General features: G+C 35.6%; 1 protein-coding gene across 2 annotated transcripts in view; it reads left to right on the top strand.

Annotated features, from left to right (window-relative positions):
- LOC150103860 (protein SCAI) overlaps window positions 1–24,475 on the top strand; it is a 399,077-nt gene that overhangs the window by 360,889 nt on the left and 13,713 nt on the right. For both annotated transcript variants that reach the window (XM_090396561.1, XM_090396560.1), the window contains one exon: window positions 10,533–10,633. In XM_090396561.1, the coding sequence (XP_090252687.1) occupies window positions 10,533–10,633 (101 nt within the window). The remainder of the gene's footprint in view (window positions 1–10,532; window positions 10,634–24,475) is intronic.

Here is a 24,475-nt window from a genome sequence, read left to right as displayed (position 1 = left end):
AAATATAAAATATTTCAGAATAAATATAAAATGTCTGAAAAAACAATCTATAAACCAAGGAGTAAGACAGGGATGCCCTCTGTCTCCAACACTTTTCAATATTTACATTAATGAAATATTAATACAGTGGAACACCTTAAACAATCAAGGTATAGAAATTTCCCTTAATAACAAAATAAACAAAATATTATTTGCAGATGATCAGATAAGGAAGACAATTTACAAAGAGCAATATATAATTTATTTAAGTTAAGGGATATTACATCCCATATATATATAATTAAAATATTTTATGTATATATAATTTAAACATTATAGTAGAACAGTTTGGAATGAAAATTTCTATAGATAAAACTAAAAAATGGCATTTTGTGGACAAACTCCAGTTAGAAGTAAAATAGTTATTAATAATAAAATAATAGAACAGATAAATACTTTCAGTTATCTTGGATGTGAAATATCATATGAAGGAGAAAAAGACATAAAATTAAAAACTTCAAAATTTTTACAGATTATAGGCCTGATAAATAGAACACTCAATCCAAATATAGTACAAAAAGAAACATGCTTGAAAATATACAATATTTTAGCAGTGCCCACATTGTTATATGGCAGTGAAATTTGGGCAGTTAACAAACAAGATAAACAAAAAATAAAAACAAGTGAAATGAGATTTATGAGAAGAACTGCAAAATACACATTATTAGACCAAAAAAGGAACAAAGATATTTTAAAAGAACTAAAAACAAAATCAATAGAAGAAAAAACTAAACAGTTATATAAACAAAAATGGATAGAACATTAAACCGAATGGCCAACACTCTATATCCTAAACAAATACTAAAATATAAGCCAATTGGAAAGAGAAGGCAGGGCAGACCTCAAAAAAAGATATTGGATGGATAATGAGGAACAGACCAATATGGTCTATACCCATAATTAGCATTATGATGATGAAGATAACCTCACTACATGTGTCTCTTTCTGAATCTTTCAATGCTTTCTTCAGGTGGTTTGCCACTGAATCTCCAAGGTATGGATTTTGTTTTCAAACACTTTCATTTTTTCTTGAATATTGTTTGTGTATTTTAGTCTACAGTTTACCTCTGAATGCTGCTCAACTTTGATTTGTTTTAAAATTTTTTACACACTCTTATTTTTAATATGAAATTCAAATTTAACCTGATCAAAACTAAATTGTGATCACTTCCCATTTCAAATCCTCTGTATACTCATGTGTCCAGAATCAGTGGGAAATCATCACTATCAACAATAACATTGTCAATGAGACTTTTCTTGTGTCTTGTCTGCATGTGAATTTGTGCACATTTTTATGTTGAAACGTGGTATTAGTAATAACTAGTCCATGTCCTGAACAGAAATCCATTATTGTTAGCTTTGCACTTTTCTACAAATTTGTCTACAAAATTTTTGTATGTCTGGTAATTATTTCCTACTCTGCTGCTTATATCTCCAACAAGGACCAACTTTTTCATTGTGTCAGCTGTCTTCTGTTAATGTCTCTAAAAATTCCTACTCTTCTTTCTTAGTAGAACCTTCTGGACAATCTCATTATCCATATTGGTGATCTTAAAAATGTGGTGGATGGTCCTGACCGGTTTGAACGCAACTCTGATGTTGAAAGGTCTAAGAAGGTTCGCAATCTTTTTCAACCTGCTGCATAAGGAATCACTATAGAAGATATCTATTGAGTGAGGTAGATTTTTGTTGTGGGGAGTTTCTATGAAGAATCCTGTTGATTAAATTCTTTGGATAGCCATTATTAATTAATTTGTCTGATATATGAGAAAGTTCATCATAGAGTTCTTTTTCTTCTGAGATGATGTTGGTGGCTCTAATTTTGAGCATATCTATTATGCTTGCTTAGCTTCTGGGAAATATGGTGAGTTCATTTGAAATGAAGGTAGTGTCCAGTGTGTGCTGGTTTATGGTATACCGTTAGTTTGATTTTTCCATCTGCTAGTTTCTTGATTAGTGTATCTAGGAATGGTAGTTGAAAGTTTATTTTTCACTTGGTCAGACTATAATAAATTTAGTTTAATCCTTTATCCAAGTGTGTGCAAACAAAGTTTGCACCTGAAAGTATCTTCAGGACTGGGGTAAAGTGGTACAACACCAGGCAACTCCTTGCAAAGGTGGAGCAAGCTACCAACACTCCTATCTCAGTATCTCCCATAATGCAAAACACATCTCCTTGCGGATATGTATAATATTATGCATTAAGGGAAGGGCCACTACCCAGACTAGTTTCGACCTTTATTGAGGTCTCTTCAGTGGGAGCCAGGCCCAAGTGGAGATACCAAGGTAGAAGCATTAGCAAGGTCATCTCCTCCTATAGGAGGTGCCAAACGATGTGCCACCTTTTTATTAAATTACTCTGGATTTAGAGAAAGATGTTGAAAGTTTATTTTTCACTTGGTCAGACTATAATATCTGGGTAGTGGCCCTTCCCTTAATGCATAACATTATACATATCCGCAAGACACTTGGATAAAGGATTAAACTAAATTTATTATAGGAATGGTAGTTGGTTATCTTTTTCCAGTTCCAAAGTGAATTGTATTTTTTGATGTAAATTAATTTTTGTTAATCCAAAAGCGCTGTTTTTGTGTCCCTCCAAATTATGAAGACATCATCTACATACCTCCACCACACTAAAGGCTTTGGGTCTAATTTTGAAAGTATGTCTGTTTCTAGCTTTTCCATGAACAGATATGCACAGGGTGGTGAGAGGGGACCCCATAGCTAAGTCATTTAGATGTTCATATATCGTGTCATTCCATTTAAAATAATTAGATTCGAGAGAATGACGAAAAAGGTTAGCTGTATCTTCGGGGAAGAGATTGTATAGGATACTGATAACTTCTTCTACTGGTACGTTGGTAAATAAAGATAGCACGTCCCAGCTAGCTAGAATGTCTGTCTTTAAGATCGAGATGCTATTTTAATTTCTAATTTCTTAATGAAGTGCTTGGATTTCTTAATGTAAGTGTCTGATTTTCTGATATGTCCTTTTTAGGAGGCTGGAGAGGTGTTTGGACAAAAAATATGTAGAATTTCTTCCGTCAATGATCGGGTGTAGCACAACTCCACTTTTGTGGTGCCATATAGTCGTGCCGTCAATGGATGTTGTGACTTCAAATTCCATTGTAAGTCTGTGGACCAGCTAGTCATGTTCCGTAATAAGTCATTAGTGTCCTTGTGGTTTTTCCATGTTGGGTCCGACTCTAAAATGCAATACGTTGATGAATCTGATAGTAACTCTGTAATCTTGGTTATGTAGTCCCTCATGTTTAAAATCACCGTGGCATTACCTTTGTCTTCTTTTAAGATTGTTATTTGTTTGTCATTTTTTAAGTTTGAGAGAGCTCTTTTTTCTTGAGGAGTTATGCTTAGGTTCAGTGGTCTTGAAGTTGAAAGGATAATAGCACTTTTTAATCTAAGATCGTTTGCCATTGTTTCAGGAAAGAATGAGAGTGCTTTCTCTATGTTACTGATAATGCCAATCTTAGGAATATGATCTGGGGCGATGTCGAAATTAAATCCTTTCTTCAGTTTGTCTGTTTCTGGTTGTGTCAATATATGGTCCGAAAAATTAAAGATAACTTTTTCATCAGGGAGGCTTGGTCGGGAGTTGTAGCAATTTTCATATAGCGAATTGAATTTTTTGATTTGAATTTTTTTACCAACTTTAAACGCCTTGTTGAAACTGTTGTAAATTATTAGATATATGAAGAGCCAAAGGCTTCGATTCGGCGACATATGACTTGTTTAAGTTAAGGGATATTACATCCCATATCGTTTCTTAGCCGAATAAGAAACTCAAAGAGTTTCATGCCGAATATAGTAGAAACTATATAAAGTTTGGTGATTCCAAGCGTAAGCAAATACCTGGATACAGCAGCAACTGACCCTTAAGGTAGTGCAAGCTGAGGCAACTCATGTCTAAGGTGGAGCAAGCTCCGATCACTATTCTTGATATTTCCCCATAATGTGAACTTAGCTCCTAGGAGCTGTATTACTGTTCTACATTATGAGAGAAGGTCACTACCCAGACCGGTTTCAACCTTTATTGAGGTCTCATCAGTGAGTAGGTAGACCTGGTTAATATCAAGTTTGTAGCGAACAGAACTTACAACCCTTCTATGAGTAGGTGGAATCGCCGAACTTTATATAGTTTCTACTATATTCGGCATGAAACTCTTTGAGTTTCTTATTCGGGTAAGAAACGATATGTGTTGTAAATTATCTTATCTAGAAGTGTCCATAAGTTGCTCTCTATGTTATTAGAAATATCTTCAAAAACTCGAAAGGAAGATGGGTCTATTTTGTTGTGTTCAAATCTGAAAGATTATTCTTTCAAATTTGAAAGAATAATCTTTCAGATTTGAAAGATTATTTGAATAATCTTTCAAATTTTAAAGAAAGATTATTCTTTCTTTAAATTCCACTCACTTCAAGAAGTGAGTGGAATTTAAAGAACAATTCCACTCAAGAAGAGCAAAACATGAAGTTTTGCTCTTCTTGAGTGGAATCGTTCTTTAAATGTTAAAAACTTAGGAATGATATTAAAATTTTTGATTCTTTTTAAAAAATGTTAGATGGTTTAGAAGTCTAGCTTTTTTGCATTTGAGTTTCTCAAAATAATATACCTTGTGGTGGGCCTTGAAGATGGATTGATGGATATTTTTTTTTGTATTTTTCATTTATTATCTGGAGTGAATAAGAAATGGATTTCTTTAGATTTTATTTATTTATTATTCGTATGGAGTTCCCTCCCTTTTCTCCCCCTTCCCTATTGGGGCGAGTTGAGCCCCTCATGGGGGCTTAAGTATTTATGGCTGTAGATCCGTGTGTGTTCATGGGGCCGGTTTTGCCTGCTTGTGGGATAAAAAACACCAGATAAATTGTGGGGGAGGGACCCTGCTGTTGACGCCCAAGATTGGCTAACTTGCTATGGCTGAGGAAGATCCTTAAGCTCCTCACATGGCGACGGGAATTGAACCTAGGATGCTCCTTCCCCAAGCATATGGTTGTGAAGTGCAAAGCCACTAGGCTAACTGCAAGGACATTTCTTTAGATAATCATTCATCTTGAAAAAAGTTCATTTTGAGAAAAGGTCTTCATGAAATTAGTTGTATAGAAATCATCATTGAGTCTATTCGTTATAAACTATATTTGGTCACACAGATAGATAATTTAAACTGAAATACAGTAAAACCCCTTTTTTTTACAATTTTCAGGGGAGTAATGGAAAAAAGTGCAAATACCTGTAAATGTAAAAAAAACATTAAAAAAGGCTAAAAGATGACTTACTGCTAGCATGAGTCTACATACTAGATTACAAAATTTAATAACTGAAAATAAATGAATTTACAATGTACTTACATTTATCTATTTAAAAAAATCTTTAATTGTTGATTTTTTTTTTTTTTTTTTTTTTTGACTTAGTGCCAGATTGCTTTGCATTGAGTTCAATGCTTGACCTGTTTTTTTACTATCGTGTTCAAAGTGGACACGTAGAGTCCAAGATCTTATGCTAAATGCACACATGTTCCAGCATGCCGATTTACATGTCGCAGAATTGCCATCTTTTCTTCTGCTGAAATACATTTTCTGTCTTTTTTTTCCATGTTACTAACATGGATAATCCACCACCGCAACTTGAAAGCAACTTTCACACGCTAAATTACGTTGCAGAAATTTTGCAATATCAATTCATACTGATTGAAAAATCACGGTATCGCTCATCACTACAGTACTGCTGCATGCGCGTAAGTCACCGTGATGGCGGAAACGAAACTACAGCCGAAAGCAACACCACCTGAGAACAGAAATGCACAGATTTCCGCTGAAATCGAATCAAAAATCGGTATTGCCACTGAGAAAAAAAACACAAATCACGGGAAATAACGTCCACGTCAAGTTGTTAATGGCAGGAAAATAATACATCGTGAGAATAGGCCTTAAGATGGGACCAACAGAAAATGACGTAAATTGCGGGAACGTAAAAAAGGGGTTTTACTGTATATTGATTTATTAATTGACCAGATTTTTAAAACTTAAAATGCCTACAAGTTTTGCCAACTGAAACACAAGGTACGTTATTTCGAGAAACCCAAATGCAAAAAAAGCTAGACTTCTAAACCATCTAACTTTTTGTTTTAAAAAATGCAAAAATTTTAACATCATTCCTAAGTTTTTAACATTTAAAGAACAATTCCACTCAAGAAGAGCAAAATTTTTCTCAAAATAACGTACCTTGTGTTTCAGGTGGCAAAACTTGTAGGGGTTTTAAGTTTTAAAAATATATTTCAGTTTAAGTTATCTGTGTGACCAAATATAGTTCACAATGAACAGACTCAATGATGATATGAAACACAAGGTACGTTATTTTGAGTAACTCAAATGCAAAAAAAGCTAGACTTCTAAACCATCTTACGTTTTTAAAAAAATGCAGAAATTTTAACATCATTCCTAAGTTTTTAACATTTAACCACCTTACCGGCCATTATGGATCAAGTACGCATCCGCATACGCTTCGTATCCATCATATATTTCAATGTAATATCAATGGTATTATGATTTTAATAAGCACTTCGCATCCATGATAAATTGAATGTCTATAGACGTCTTGGCCGGTAACGTGGTTAAAGAACAATTCCACTCAAGAAGTGCGAAAAGAATATATTTCAAGGCATCCCTTGCTCTACTTCATGAAAGAATACAACATGTTAGATTTGAACTCAACAGAATAGACCTATCATGCTTCTGAGTTTTTGAAGATATTTCTAATAACATAGAGAGCAACTTATAGACACTTCTAGATAAGATGATTTACAACAGTTTCAACAAGGCTTTTATAGTTATAAAAAAATTCAAATCAAAAAATTTAATTCGCTATATGAAAATTGTTACAACTCCAGACCAAGCCTCCCTGATGAAAAAGTTATCTTTAATCTTTCGGACCATATATTGACGCAACCAGAAACAGACATACTGGGGACTTTTTACTTCACCCTAAAAAACTAATAGGATCCTTGTTGAACTGAATGATGCCCCAGCTGGAATGTTCTGTCATATTTTACCATCATTTTGCATTATGGTTTGATCCAATAAGAATACAGTTGGTTTGACTAAATCCCAAATTGCTAGCTCCATTTTTCATTTAGTATCCGGGTAAATACCTAACAGGACGCACTACGAGAAGGTGAGAATTGGACATTAGGTCAGAAACCCTTGTGGTTTCTCCACATTCCTTAAAAAGGCTACATGGAGGTCTCCTCACAGTTATGTAGCTTTAACCTTAAGTACCTGAAAGCCACACTTATGTTTTCTTAAATACACTGTTTGAGCTGTTCATTTCTTTGAAAATGGTGGTCATCTACTTTTATGTTATTACATGGTAAATTCGAATAACTCGGAAAATATCAGTGGGAAATTTAGACTTGATCAAATCAAGAGTGTCTATAAGTGGATCACTATATTTTCCCATTTACGGAAAGCCAACACACACAGGAAGATATCACATAAACAATCACATCATCATCCAGCCCAATAGTATGGCATTTTAAAGGCACTTACACACATAGCCAGAGTCATTTGTTCTAATGATACAGCTCTGTCCACAGAACTCAAATATCTGCACCATATTCTTGGTCATTGCCTTCCATTCCCACAAAATAGATAAAATATTACATAGCCGAATTGCCCCTCTCTCCCCTGATACACTTGGAGGACAACATTACTATTTCTATTCCCTATGTCAGAAGTACATCAGAAAAATAGCCAAAGCAGTGATGAAACATGGCCTTTGCACCATATTCAAACCTCGTGTTAAATTAGCAACTCTAATCTGCTTGCCTAAGGATAAACGTCATCCTCTCACACATCCTTGAGTGTATGAAGTTCCCTGTGACTTGCCTACTATAGGTAGACAGGAAGATCTATTAACATCTTCCTAGAACAACATAAAAAATACATCATGAAGGTATTTTCTTGATCATAAATTAGTATAATAATAATATTTGGTTTCCAGATCAAGTGTTGATCAATTTTAATAAACTGAACCAACTAGTTTCGCCACACTTTAACTGTTGGCATCTTCAGGGCACTTATAAGTTTAAACAATCTCACAATTATGCATAACTGCAAAACTGACAAAAATTAACTGTAAAAAACTGACTAGAATAATTACAAATAGAATAGTCTCGAACGTGAGTGAAACACGTATCGCGTGTACAAGGTTAGCTAGCTGTTGCTAAGGAACTTTCTGTAGTTTGTATTAAAGTTCATTTCTTCTGTTTTTAAAGTTCTGATTAGGGTTTTCCATATCTCTGGGAGTATTAGGCCTTGACTTCTGTTAAGGTTGACAGTAGAACGGGTGACTGTGGTTGCTTCTTTGAAAATTCTTGAATGGTAATCTTCCTCTATGTAAGGAGAACAGCTTTTGTCCCACTCGATGACATGGTTAGTTGTAGAGAAATGAGATGATAGGCCAGAAATATCCCCAATGTGTTCCTTTTGCCTGATTTCGAGGCTTCTTGAAGTCTGTCCGATGTAACTAGAGCCACAAGCGCATGGAATATTATAAACTCCAGCATATTTATAGAAAAGATGGTTGTCTTTTGGAGATTTTAGTAGTTTACGAATAGATTCTATTGGTTTAAACGTTACTCTTATTTTGTGTAGTTTGAGGAGGCTGGCAAGCTTGTTGGAGATGCCACTTACAAACGGAATTGCAATCATTTTTATATATTGAATATCTTCTTGTTCTCTTTGTGGTGGTTCAGAGAAAAGGACTTTATTGACTAGTCTTCTTGGATAGCCGTTCAAATACAGATTGTTGGAAATAAATTTTAACTCATCTTGAAGGGTCTCGTCCGTTGTGATGTGAATCGCTCTTTTCTTTAACATGTGTACAATGCTGAGTTTATGTGAGATGTGGTGAGAGGAGCTGAAATGTAGGTAGCAACCTGTATTAGTCGGTTTTCTGTACACCGATAGATTTATACTGCCATCAATATCAATATTATCCTTTCTATAAATATGCTGGAGGTTATAATATTCCATGCGCTTGTGGCCCTAGTTACATTGGACAGACTTCGAGAAGCCTTGAAATCAGGCAAAAGGAACATGTTGGCTATGTCAAAAACAACAGACAGGATATTTCTAGCCTATCATCTCATTTTCTCTACAACTAACCATGTCATCGAGTGGGACAAAAGCTGTTCTCCTTACATAGAGGAGGATTACCATTCAAGAATTTTGAAAGAAGCAGCCACAGTCGCCCATTCTACTGTCAACCTTAACAGAAATCAAGGCCTAATACTCCCAGAGATATGGAAAACCCTAATCAGAACTTTAAAAACAGAAGAAATGAACTTTAATACAAACTACAGAAAGTACCTTAGCAACAGCTAGCTAACCTTGTATACGCGATACATGTTTCACTCACGTTCGATACTATTCTATTTGTAATTATTCTAGTCAGTTTTTTACAATTAATTTTTGTCAGTTTTGCAGTTATGCATAATTGTGAGATTGTTTAAACTTATAAGTGCCCTGAAGATGCCAACAGTTAAAGTGTGGCGAAACTAGTTAGTTCAGTTTATTAAAATTGATCAACACTTGATCTGGAAACCAAATATTATTATTAAACATAAAAAATACATTCGCTACCATTATTATGGCAAGTCAGGACTGGCAGACCACGCTCTTTGGACACAGGATTAGATGGAAGAAAACTAATTTTCTTCCGTCTAATCCTGTGTTTAGAAATTTAAAGAAATAAAAAATTTCTAAACACAAGAAATTTAAAGAAAAAAAAAATTTTAAATTAGAAAGCTATTTTGAAATCGTTACACATCCAAAAGATTATTTTCAGCCATGGCTATGAAGAATTCTCCTAACCTGAACAAATATGGTTGCATTAATTTGGCAGACTGTTATCTTAAAAGCAACTTCCACATAGCTGTAATTTTTTTTTTTTTTTTTTTTTTTTTTTTTTTTTTTTTTTTTACATCAGAGGGTGCCAAAATAGGACTTTAGATCTTTTGTCTGTTACAATTGTATTGTTTCACTTACTCACTGTCATGCATACATGCTGTGTTGTGCTCTGATGATGCTGATTTGAAATTCAGCAAAATATAAGCAGTTAATAAAACATCTTTTTATAAAATAGTTTGTTTGGTATTGTTAATATCATTAAAAATAAGTCACTCTTAAGAATTATTTTTTATATGGATATATTAAAGTACGGGGTTTACCTGTATACATAGTATACATGTAACCCCCATAAAATCATGTATACTATTTCATGGTATTAGTATTTTACAGTGGATTATAGTTGTGTCCAGCGCTGTATTTTAATTGTGTGCAAAATAATTTATGAAATTTGAAAGTTTTTTTACAATTTAAGTAACATGCATAAGATTGATAGGAGTTTTATATATGTAGAATCATATGTGGTATATAGCAGTATAATTATTTTTTGTTATTTTATTTTATAGATCCAGCTTACCTCCAGTTTTATGGAGATGACTTTCTTAGACTACTGATGTTGAGATTTATTTTTTGTCATATTGTTCTAAAATTACATCGTCTGTTTAAAGTAAGTTGTTTTATGCATATTATCAAATTAAAATTAGATGCAGCGATTGAGCTACCAAATTGTAAGACAGTAATTTTTTATGCTTTTGAGTCATTCCAATGTGAAATCATCAAATTGAAAATTAAATTGAAGGTGCATGATTTTGTATGTTGATGAAAGACAGTAATGTTGATAATGTTATTTGGTTACCTTTTTCCTTTAAAAGAACCCCACACACACACCTTCAGTATCCTATTAATTATGGTGGAAATTGTTATTCTGCAGATCCACAAAATATTTACAGTTTTGGAGGGTTTTGAAATTAAATACAGTTTATTTCCAGATTGAGTTTTTAATGCTCAAAGTCTGTACTTTTTGATTTCATATTTGCATTTTCACACTTATTTTTTTGAAGATGGGATTAGATGTTTGGAATGTTGTTTCTCCCCACCCCCCATTTTGTATTCTACCCTGTAGGTCTTAACTGAATCCACAAACTGATGTTGTATGTTTCATTTATACATTTTTGTCTTACATGTGAAACATGTATGCCCCAAATCACCTTTTTTTTTTCTATGAAAAAGATTATTTCACAGTTTGCAGACAAATTAAAAATGGCCAACTCTGAATTCCAAAAAACATTTATGTGGGAGAACAATAAAATTTTTATGAGAGATATTCTCGACAGGTTTTTATCCCTTCAGCCTAGACAACCTTTTGAAAATGAAGAAACTGCTTTTTTTTCTTCTTTTTTTTTTTTTTAAGTACATCCACCTATTGATGCATTTTTTGGATCATGAGTAGCATTTTTATTGATTCCATGGACAAGAGATCAAAGGACCTATAAGCACATTGGTGTATGGGATTCAGGCAAGGATTAAGATAAAGTTTATTGACTTTGTGACTCTATTCACCAGCTGGCAAAATCTACTTGCCATGTGCGAATGGATAATATTATTTTAAATTTTCCATATTAGGATGATGATTATCTAATCCTTTTTGGGATCTCGTCATCTAGGTGGAAGTACTACAGTAATATGCTAAATCATTAGCAGAAGCTTTCTAGGGGCATTCTATTATGAAACAAAAAAACATTTTATAAACTTACTATTACCTGATATTAAGAACGATCCCACTCAGTCAGCAGTTGTAAACATATACCTAAACTTGAGGCTTTGGCAGTTGTGTTTGCCGTACTTAATAGTTTTTTCACTAATAAACCACTATGATTTTTGATTATTAATTTTTATTTGCTATTCCGTTGTCTTAACTCACTGTATATCAGTGTCTTCTAGCTAATGAGATCCCAACAAGAATTAAAGTAATATTAACAGTGAAACTCTGAAATATTGCTATAATGATTAGCAATATGTACTTCCTTGGTGATGCATTTTTTTTTATTATAGCACAGCTAGTGTATGATCAATTCATACACTAGCTGTATTTTGGGCAGTTGCTTACAATGTGGAAAAATGTACATCACATAAGTGATGTACATTTGTCCTCTTTTGGACAAGAAGAAAAAATATTAGAAAAGGAATAAACAGAACATCTATGATGTGAATTTTTAAATATCACACATGCACAAGAGGCTGTAAAAACATTATAGCAAATAAGTGCTGGATGTGGGAGAGATGTCAAGAGAAAAATAATCTATTAATTTTTTTTTAGGGAGAGTCGAGGATGTAGTCTTTGGAGGGAGGGGGGGGATACTTCACAAGGAAAGCTCTTTCAGAGAGAACCCAGTTGAAATGAAAGTTGAATGAGAAGAAGATTTGTTGAGCAGAAATGGTGTCGGGGGGGTAATGATATGTGTCCGTTTTTTGCTATACACTGCCCATGGAAATATCTGAAACACTCAATACAAAAACTGAACTTCTGGGAAAAGTTTGTTTAAGAGAAGTGTCAATCAGTTAGTTGAAGTGCACTCCTCTAAACAGCATGAGAAGTTTTGAGAGAGCTTTTTGTGCGCAACCCAAATTGGAGTGCAGTATTGCCATGTTGGGAGGATTTGGGATTTGTATAGGGTTAAAATCTGAACAGATAAAAGGAAATTGAGGATTCTACAGAAGTGATGTGTTTGTGTCAGGAAAGATACAATTAAGTGTCATTCTGATATATCATGAGAAATATGGTCTTGACTGTTGAACTCAACATTTTTAGAGATAAGGGTCTTTTTATTTATGCTTTTGTGAGGAAAAAGAAAAAAAAACTATGTTTAGGACCAGGCACTGCTACAACATTGGAGGATGGTATATAGACCAGCATTAAGTGCACTGATTGTACAGGGTCTTGAAGCTCAATCTGTATGCATAGAAGGATGGAAGGTGCTATTATCAGTAAAGCTATGGAATAGGATTGGAGATCAGTGAGAAGATTGTTTATGCGCAGGAAGAAGAGGCTAGGTGAAATAGCAGAGGCTTGAAGAATACCTGCATTAGTAGGAAAATCCATGGAGAGAATACCTTCTCCCATTACAAGTGAGCATGCTGAGAGAAAATGGCAATTAGAGTTTGTTGTTGGTGAAAGAAGTCCTTTTCTAATAACATCAAACATATGTAGGGAGAGTGTTTTTGAATAGATTTAGGATTCTTATAGGCTTAATAGTTGTATACAGGGAGAAAGCAGTGTCTGTGAGCAAAATTAACCAAGTTTTTAGAAGCTGTAGATGTGATGTGTATATGCTAAAAAAGGCTAGAGATGTTTATTATCTCCAGAAAAGAAATCTCATTTTGTTTGAAGGTCTGGTTATTATTGAGGATAAGAGAAGATGAAGTGAGATCTTCCTTATCTGAAAGAAAATGACTGTTTTTTGGTAGCATTGAAGTAGAACAGGTTGTCTTCATCCCATTGAAGAATGTAAGGAACTTGATGTTTAACCAATGGTTATGGAAGTGCTTGAACAGGTTATAGCAAAAAGGGTCATTTATGTTTAGGAAGAAAAGGATGGATAAAAGTACAGTGCTCTGGGGTATACCTCAGCATTCTTTGGAAAATTGAAGAGAGGAAACTGATAATCCAATTCCAAAGCGTGGGGTGCAGACCAATTTTTTCCCCAAAAACCCTTCTATTGCTGGAGTCCACAAGTTAGTAATGCTAGTTCTGCTACAAAGTAAACCTGACAGAAATCCATATTGGTTGTCATCAATTATTGGACCTTTAGGCAGTGAAGAAATTGACTTATCAGGACATTAGTTTGATATTGAATTGCATCCGTATTTGCAAAAGTATAATGAAGTAATTTGCCTTTGTCATTTTTGCAGGCATTAAAGAATAAAAATGATGCAAAGAGGTCAGCTTTATTTTTGGTGATATTATGAAGGGCCTTCTGGAAGGACAGAAGTTGCACTTAACTTGTCTGGGTACCAGAAAGTATTCACATACAGTGTAGACTGTGTATGTGTGAAGCTAGAGATTTTGTCTTTAGGAATGATAGGGACTTTGAATAGATAGTGTAATATTTTGTAATTTGTATTTTATAGTTTATGATATATTGTTTATATTGTTTTTGATATAGTTTATGACGTGACTATTTTTTTCTATGTTTCCCCTTTTATTTCGTTAGTTTTCGTGTGTTGCTTGAGCTTGTACAAAATGCCTATATGCTTTGATTTTGAACTCACGTATAATACTATTATTTAACTTTAATCCTTTAGTAATCTACTTAGCTTACCCCCATCCTCTTAATGCCGTAAAGTATGCTCTCATACATACTGGTATCGCAGACTGAGGAAAAGCCTCTAGCTGAGGCCAAATTCTTAATCTACGTTGTTATAATTCAAATGTATTAATCCTTAAAAATTTGTTTTTGTTAATGACTGCACCATTAAGGATCGTGTAAAAGAATTTTCTATCTTTCCTTTACTTACAAGTGAATACTTTAGCTGAGCACGTATAATAACCCTTAAATAGATTTTATCTCAAGCAACTCCAAATTACTCAGTCATGACTGTTACTTTACTTAGGTCACACAGGTTTGATTTGTTTTTATGAGACAGTGCATTGGCTAACAAAGATCAGGCAAGCTATTAACAAACCCAAACATGTTTATTCTAACTAAGACAATTAATGTACAAAGGAAATAGGAATATCAAATGTCTGAGCTTTTTAGTTACAATTGCTTGTGGTTCTATATTCAGTTATTCTAACATGATATTACAAAATTATTACATTGCATTAGGCTATGGTTATATGCACTCTTAATTATATATATTTTAATGGTCCATGTAAAATCGATATAGGTGAAAAATAGTGATAAAAAGATTATTTTTGACCAAAAGAACTATTGAAATTGATTTTAATTTTTTTGAATTAATATAGGTCAAATTGATTTAAAAAAAAAAACAGAGTAAGAAAACCGACAAGTTTCACCAACTGTACTGTTTGGCTTTGTCAGGGTAAAATTAATAGATGTAAAACAATGTAAATACAAAAAACTATTCATGAAGGAAAGAACTGAATACAATGATGTTTTTACAAAAAAAACAGAAGATTGCGCATATCACACGCATGGAGTGTGTATGATTTATCTGTTGTTATGTAGGAAGGTTTTGTAGTTGGCAGCAAGATTTAATTCTGGCATGTTGAAAGATCTTATGAGGGCTCTCCAAATATCAGGCAGGATTAATCCTTGGTTTCTGTTTAAGTTGTGTTCGGAACGGATCACTGTTATGGCTTCTTTTATAGCTTGGAAATGGAAATCCTCTTCTAAGTAGGGCATGGAGCTTTTGTCCCATTCTAAGGCGTGGTTTGTCCTAGCAAAATGAAATACTAACCCCGAATTGTTTTGTCTGTTGTTGTTTACATCTCCTACATGTTCCTTTTTCCGGATTTCTAAACTTCGAGAGGTCTGACCAATATAGTTTAATCCGCATAAACAGGGGATATTATAGACTCTGGCATATTTGAAAAAAAGCATGACTGTCTTTCAGAGATCTTAAGAATTGGCGGATTGTCTTAAAAGGTTTAAAAGCCACTCTTATTCCATGTGGTTTGAGGAGTGTAGCAATCTTGTTGGAAACTCTCCTCATATATGGAATCATGATAGTGGAATTATAATGTATTTCTTCAGGTTGTCTTTGTTGGGGGTCACAGAAAAGAATCTTATGGATCAATTTTCTCAGGTAACCATTATCTATCAAGTTTTTGGATATCAGGGATAGTTCATCTTCCAGGTCTTTATCTTCTGTAGTGATGAGAGTGGCTCTATTTTATAGCATGTGAACAATACTTAGTTTTTGAGAAATGTGGTGTGAGGAAGTGTAGTGCAAGTATCGACCTGTGTTGGTTGGTTTACGATAGACAGTAAGACTGATGTGTTCATCTATTTGTTTCTTAACTAGGTGTCCAGGAATGGTAATTGCTTGTCCTTTTCAAGTTCCAAGGTGAACTTCATTTTGTGATGGAAAGAATTGATCTTGGTAAGAAAATCAAACAGATCCTTTTCTGTGTTTTTCCAAACAATAAAAATGTCATCCACATATCTCCACCACACTGTGGAGACATTATATGTAATATAGACATATAATATCTATATTACATCATATGTAATATAGAAAAAGCGGTTTCATTGTTACTGGAACCCATAGCGAATGATCTCAGACAGACTGAAAAGCGCTATCATTCTCTCTTCTTCAAGAACTCAAAACAAAAATATTACTCCTCTAGAAAAAAGAACTATGTTTAGATTAAAGATAAATAAAGAAATTATCATCTTAAAAGCCGATAAAGGCAACTCTACAGTGGTCCTAAACACAAGAGATTACAAAGAATAGATCACAGACTTACTCTCTGACACATCTACCTACTGTGTTTTGAATTCAGACCCAACAGGAAAAAATCACATTGATACCAACAAGTTGCTACATAACATGGACAGCTGACTGACAGATTTAAAACGAAGATTGAAGTCTTTACATCCTCTAACGCCAAAGCTATATGGCTCCCCCAAAGTTCACAAAAATGGAATACCACTACACCCTATAGTTGATGGAATTAACTCTCCTACATATTTGTTATCAAAATACCTCACAGGTCTCCTAAAAGCACATATGTAATTCGGATACCTAGATAAGAAACAATATTTTGTTAAAAAATTGAACATATCAATCTCCCATACAGACATTCTTGCAAGCCTGGATGTTACATCATTATTTACAAACGTTCCAGTAGATGAAGTAAGCAAAATTTTGGAAAACCTCTTCCCTCAAGACATTACTTCTCTTTTTCATCATTGCTTAAAATCAAATTTTTTCCTATGAAATGGAACAATCTATCAGCAATTAACAGGCCTTGCAATAGGCAGCCCTCTTTCACCCCCTTGTGCAGATCTCTTTATGGAGAAACTTGAAAGTGATATTTTGTCTCAACTAGTCCCCAAACCTGCAGTGTGGTGGAAATATGTAGATGACATTTTTATTGTTTAGAAAAACACAAAGGATCTGTTTGATTTTCTTACCAAGATCAATTCTTTCCATCACAAAATAAAATTCACCATGGAACTTGAAAAGGACAAGCAATTACCATTCCTGGACACTCTAGTTAAGAAACAAATAGATTGACAAATTAGTCTTACTGTCTATCGTAAACCAACCAACACGGGTCGATACTTGCACTTCACTTCCTCACACCACGTTTCTCAAAAAGTAAGTATTATTCACATGCTAAAATAGAGCCTCTCTCATCAATACAGAAGATAAAGACCTGGAAGATGAACTATCCCTGATATCCAAAAACTTGATAGATAATGGTTACCTGAGAAAATTGATCCATAAGATTCTTTTCTGTGACCCCCAACAAAGTTCAAAAACAAGAACCAAAAATTGGTATCTCAGTGACAAACTGAAGAAAACATTGATTCAGCTAGAAGGTATGTGGTGAAGTTGTCTGCAAGGATAGAAAATAAGAACACCATGGTGAAACACAAGAAGTTAAAGAAGCAGTCCTGAAAAAAAGAGAGCATACTAAAAGTAGAGGAATTTCTCTGCTAAGTGTGTCAAGTAAGATTTATGCAAGCATAACTCTCCTTGAACCCATTAACAGACAAAGCACTCACAAGTGACTCTGACAACCCATTCCACTCACTCACAACTCTTCAAGCAAAAAATCTAGTCCTCAAACCTGTACTAACCACACCTTTATTCAACTTCCACGGATGACCTCCTTGTCCTGGTACTTCTAGTCAAGTGCTGAAACATTTCCCCTGGATCTATCCTTTAAAATTCTTTAAGCAACTTAAATGTTTCTATCATATCCCCTCTTTTTCTCCTATCAACCAACTTCTGCAATCCACACATCCTCAATCTATCCTCACATGGAACATTCCACAGGCCACTCACCATCTTGGTCACTCCCCTCTTAATCCTCTCCGTTGCTTCCTCAGGAGACCCAGAGTTCAGCACAGTAATCCAGATGTGGGCCTATCAAGCCCTTATAAAGAGGAATGACAACTTGTTAATATGCTCTTCGATAGCCAAGTAATTTTATGGGCCACCTTAGCAATATGTCCTCTAAACTTTAACTCTCTGTCTACTACCACCATCCCTAAATCTCTGGCTACATCTATTTCCTGGAGTAGTGCCATCAATGTGATTGATGGCACTACTTGTAATCCTGACTGTAAATAGATTACAAGCCCAACATGGCTTGTAATCTATTTATTCTAAAATGCATAGCTTTACATTTCTCCACATTAAACTGACACCCATTATTTTTGCCCATGATAGCCTATTTAAATTGTCCTCCAAACTCACCACATCACCTCGATTAGCTATTGCTCTACCTAATTTTGCATCATCAGCAAACAACTGAATATTTCCTTTCAGGTTATTTCATACATCATTTATGTACCAATTAAACAGCAGTGGTCCAAGCACTGAACCTTGCGGCACACCACTAGTCACCTGCATTCATCTTGATTCTGCCCCCATATAGAACTTTTTGATATCTGTCCAGCAGCCACCCTCTTATCCATTTAACCAGTATCATATTCACTCCCATTTGTTCTAATTTGCATAACAGAGTTCCATGCAGTATTCTGTCAAATGCTTTTGCAAAATCCAGAAAATTATTATTATTATTATTATTACGGGCAACTCCAGGATTCATTAGACTCATCGAGGGAGGCCCCAAATCATATTCATCACAACTATTCGACATTCATACAGTATCTATCATACCTAACCTTAAACTCATTCACTGTCACAGCATCCACCACAGACTCTGGAGCCCATTCCACTCATTCACCACTCTAAAAGTAAAGAACCCAGCTCTAACACCTTTACTAACCACACTTTTGTCCAGTTTCCATGGATGTCCCTTAGTCCTCCCACAACCAGTCCTGTTCTCAAAAATATCTTCTGAATTAATTTTATAGAAACCCTTCAGTAATTTGAATGTCTCAATCATATCTCCCCTCCTCCGCCTATCAACCAATTTTTCAACCCACAAATCCTCAACCTGTTCTCATAAGGTTCATTCCACAGACCTGCTATCATCTTGGTCACTTGCCTCTGGATCCTCTCAACCTCCTCCCCATCAAGAAGAAACCTAGGTGACCAAGTCTGGACACAGTAGTCGAGATGGGGTCTTATCAAGGCTCGATACAGAGGAACGATAACCTGCTTATCTCTGCTTGTCAACGTATTCTTCAGCAACCAAGTGATTTGATGATTTGATTTGGCCACTTTTGCAATGTGCTCCCTAAACTTCAACTCCTTATCCACCAACACTCCTAAATCTCGTGCCTCATCAATTTCCTTGAGTACAGTTCCGCCAATGTAGTAAACTGCTGCTAATCTTTTCACCCCAAAATGTATAACCTTACATTTTGCCACATTAAATTGACATCCATTCTCCTTAACCCAGACCTCCAATCTATCCAAACCTTCTTGCAAAATTTTGACATCATCTGCATTCACTATTGCCCTACCCAACTTTACATCATCTGCAAACAAATGAACTGTTCCTCTCAAATCCTTTCCTATATCATTAATGAACAAATTAAACAGCAGTGGTCCAAGAACAGATCCTTGTGGCACACCACTAGTCACAGGCCGTCTTGTGGACTCTACTCCTGAATAAACCACTCTCTGATATCTCTCCATCCATCTCACCCTCCTATCCATCTCACCAACCCTATATCCATCCCCATATGCTGCAATTTACTGATTACAATTCCATGTGGTATCCTGTCAAAGGCCTTAGCAAGGTCCATTAGAATCACTGTAAACACATTACACTTATCCAGTTCGGCCATCACTGTGTTATGATACGTGAGCAAGTTACTGAGGCATGACCTATCCTTCACAAAACCATGCTGTCCCCGATACAGTATCCCATTTTCTTCTATCCAATCTTGTATTTTCCTCTTGACTATTTTCTCCAAGACCTTGATAATGATTTCTGTTATGCTGATTGGCCGGTAATTTTCAACAGCAGCCTTGGAACCACCTTTATGCAGCGGAACTATTTTCCCTTCTTTCCACTTCCTTGGGACTGACCCAGACCCAAGGCTCAAATTAAACAAAATGGTCAAGGGCACTGACAATTCTTTAGCCGCTTCACGTACAACACGAGCTGGTATACCATCCAATCCCACAGATGTATTGACATTGAGGTTCTGTAATAGACTAGTTACCACTACTTCATTCATCACAATTCCAGTATAAGCTGTTGGTTCTTCCATTCCTGCAATGTCACCACCTGGATGATATACTCTTGCAAAGTGCTCGCTCAGCAATTCCACTATATCAACTGATTTGGTTACCTCCCTACCCTCAGCATTTTTGAAGATCATTCTGCCATGAACATTTTTCCTTTTACTTGCAACATATTGAAAAAACTGTTTGGGATTCTCTTTAGCTTGCATGGCCAATTTTCTTTAGTAATCCGCTTTTGCTTTTCTTACCATCCTGGCCTGAGCTTTATACTGTTCCTGTGCCTGCTGGTCACCTTTCTCCTTAAATTCCCTCCACAATTGTTTCTTTTTTTGCAGCTCAAGTTTAATAGTGTTATTCATCCATTTAACCCCTACTTGATTTATTATTCGGACTCTTGGTATACAGTCAACCATTGCCTCCTGCAAACACTTCTTAACCACCTCCCATGCACTATCAACATCCAGTATTTGCACTTTTACATGCCATGGCACTGAGCCAAGCACACACACCTAAGCTTGTCATACTTACCAGCCCGGTAATTCCACATGTACCCTGTCTTAATTGTAAATTCCACTCCTTTTGCCACCTCCCAAGTCATGACCTTATTGTCACTCTCACCAATTGGTGGCAACATGGTCATGTTCATTACAGCCACATTCACAGTTGCAATTACTAGGTCAAGCACTCTCTGCCCCCTGGTATTTTCCACTACATGCTGCCGCTGATAGTTGTCCCTTAATAACCGCATAAAATCCAATTCCTTCCTCCCATGTGCCCTCTCCTCTTTCCAGTCAATGTTACCATAATTGAAATCACCCATAATAATTACCCTCCTTCCACTCATTTCTTCTATTTGCCTATGCATACTATCCCCACCATCTATTCCATCACCTGGTCTATAGCAGCACCCAATTGTATATTTTGTTCTGTTAGATTCTATCTCACACCAAACAGCCTCAAATGTGCTCTTTTCTCTATCCTGCAGTTCAACTTCTATACTCCTTGGCTGCAACTCATCAGCTATCATCAATAACACTCCTTCCCCCTTTTTTTTTCACCCTGTCACTCCTGAACATGCTATACCCGTCGCATTCAATCCCACTAGCTTTATCATCTTCTGTCAGCCATGTTTCACTAATACCAACAACCTGTGGCCTGGAAGTGCCAACCAAGGCCAAAAACTCTTCCTTCTTGTTCCTAATACTCCTGGCATTAGTGTACATGAATTGCAGAAGCTCATTCGTCCCATCCCTACTTTGATGCCTTATACTAACTATCCCATTCTGATTTGTTGTCCTTCGTACTCGCTCGGGCATATTATACTCATTCATACACTCAACTGCCTCCCTAAAGTCTGCATATCTACTCCCCCCTCCCTTAATAAATCTAGTTTCCCTGAGTCTGTACATCCACTTCCACATCATTCATCAACACTTTTTCAAGCCTCCGTACACCAACTCCATTCAAATGTAACCCATCCATCTTATATAAATCCTTTCGCCCATCGAACTCACTCCACATATCCACAAATTCCACACCTCTCTCCATGCATAACCCACGCATAAAGTCATTGGCAATTATGGCCCTCCTTCTTAACACTTCACTGTCATACCGCGGTAAAATACTCACCATCCTAACTCTCTCAATCTTCTCTTTTGCTACCTCAAGTAATTCCCTCACACCCTCTATCATTTCCATTTTGTCTTCTTTCAAATCATTTGTTCCTGCCATGATTATCATCTCTTTCACCCTCTGTTTTTGCACTCAAATAGATTCACTGACATCCTTTATGTTCGCACCCGGCTGGTACGATTTCGTCAAACTCTCAACTATCACACCTCTTAATAGCGAATCCCCATACAGCACTCGCTCCTTCATTTTATCGACGTTTACGAACATTCTATTATTTGTCGTCACAGACTTTCGCCGTTTATTAGTCGGTACGTTCAGCACACATTTTTCCATACGCTCCAGTTGCCTTGTTGCTCTGTGTATCGCTCCGTTCAAACGTGCAATTTCACTACTTGCATTTATCTTACTATTTTCATTATCAATCAAATCATCCATTCGTTCTGTATTTCTACCTTCATTTACACTTTCAACGATGCTCTCACACCTATCTGGCACTACCACGCAATTCTCTAGCACACCGCCATTTTCTACATTCTGACTATCGTTAACGATATCACTCTCGCCACCCGAAACATGCATGAGAATCCTCATTCTCCTTACACTTTCTGCACATATTAACTCCTCTGTCACCATCTAACCAGACTCCCACTGCTCTTCGCAAAGCATACATCTCACAGACAGTGCATTGCATAAATTTGTTTACATCAAAACTCTTAAACAAACATGGCGACCTAGCCGCCATTTTTTTTTTTATCGGTGCCATATGTACGCTATCTTATCTTAAAAATAATAATTAAAATAACACAGAAAACACACAAATTTGCACAGACACACCAAGAAACAAAAAGCAAACAATACTACTTAAAATTCTAGTAAAATTGCCAAAGATAACACAAAATACTACTAATCTTTTCAGGAGCTCTCGACAAGCTGAAATCATCAATATAGCATTTTCTTTTTTCAACTCAGCTGTTAGTCTATTGTAAAAAGGTATTAAATTACTAAGGCATGACCGACCCACTCACAAAGCCATGTTGATCCTCATATAGTATCATATTTTTATCTACCCATTCTTGAATTAAATTTTCTAGCAATTTTACCATCACTCCTGAGATACTGATTGGTCTATAATTTGCTACTGTAGTCTTAGAACCTCTTATGCAAAGGAATTATTTTGCCCTCTTTCCAATCCTTGGGAATTCTATCAGAGCTGACTTAAAAAGCCTAGACATAGGCATTGCCAGTTCCCTTGCACATTCTTGCAAAACCCTAGCTGATATCCCATCCAATCCAAAAGCTGTATTTACATTGAGATTCTGCAATATCCTAAGAACCTCCAATTCATTTACTTCTGTTCCCACATTAGTGTCTTTCACATAGGTTAAAGCATTAACCTCACTAGGATGATATATCCTTGCAAAATGGTCGATCAGTAACTCAACTATTTTATCCACTTCTGTGTCCTCATGACCATCATCACTCATTAATGTTAATCTTCCATAGTCATTCTTCCTATTTCTTGCCACATAACGAAAGAACTCTTTGGGATTTCCTTTGGCCTACTCAACTAGATTCTTCTCATAATCTGATTTTGCCTTCTTTGCCATTCTGGTCACCTTTCTCTTGATATACCCTCCACAGCATTTTCTTCTTATTGCAGCTCATGCTTAATGATATTACTCATCCATCTAACTCCTACCCACTTAACCCTCCTTAGTCTAGGTATACAATTTAATACTGCTTCCTCTAGATCAGTGGTTCCCAAAGTGGGCGGTGGGATTACTTAAGGGGGAGGCAAGCAGGAAGCAGGGGGGCGCTGAAGGTGTGCTGCAAAATGCTGAAATGTGCAATAATTAATTGCTGGTGTTTGATTATTATTATTATTATTATTATTGTTTCCAAGACATTTTTTTTTTTTGTTGGTAATTTCTGAAGTGGTCCTTTTTTACCTTAATGGTACTGAGTGTGTTATAATGTATTTTCCCATATTCGTATTTACTGAACAAAAATGTGAAGCTTTTAGCTATGTAAGTGTTGTGTCACAGCTTGGCAAATTATAGGTTTGTTATATTGTGAGCATATAAAGATAAAGATTATTATTTACAAAAACTGCTTGCAAATATGTATGTACGCTTATTTCTGCATGTTCCAGAATAGAAATGGCAGATGCAGATACATCAAAGAAGAAATGTAGGCAATATAGCATTAAATACCTAAAATATGGATGTATATCAGTACCAACAAACCAGCAGCTGCCAATGTGCCAATTTGTGAAAGGGTCTTCTCTAATGAGGCCATGAAGCCTTCCAGAATAATTGAACATTTCAAAAAGTACATCCTGACAAGGCAAGTAGATCAATGATTTACTTTCGTTGGAAGTTCCAGATTAGGTAATAAATCCATTTTTTGATACTGAGGTAGTGGGAGCCATGGAGTAAGACCTAATTGAGCTACAAAATGACTTTGAGCTGAAGCCAAAATTTAAGAAATCTTAAAATCTTATGAAGAGTTTTGGTTGCAGAAAGAGATCTCTGCTCTTTCTGCAAAGAGATTTCAAAGCCGAATAGAAAAA

This window comes from Typopeltis vanoorti, chromosome 8, assembly GCF_054136105.1.
Source record: "Typopeltis vanoorti isolate ZY-2024b chromosome 8, IOZ_Tvanoo_1.0, whole genome shotgun sequence".
In the NCBI taxonomy this organism is placed as follows: Eukaryota; Metazoa; Arthropoda; class Arachnida; order Uropygi; family Thelyphonidae; genus Typopeltis; species Typopeltis vanoorti.
Note: the sequence above shows the minus strand (reverse complement) of the source record. Positions and strands in the feature narration are given on the sequence as shown.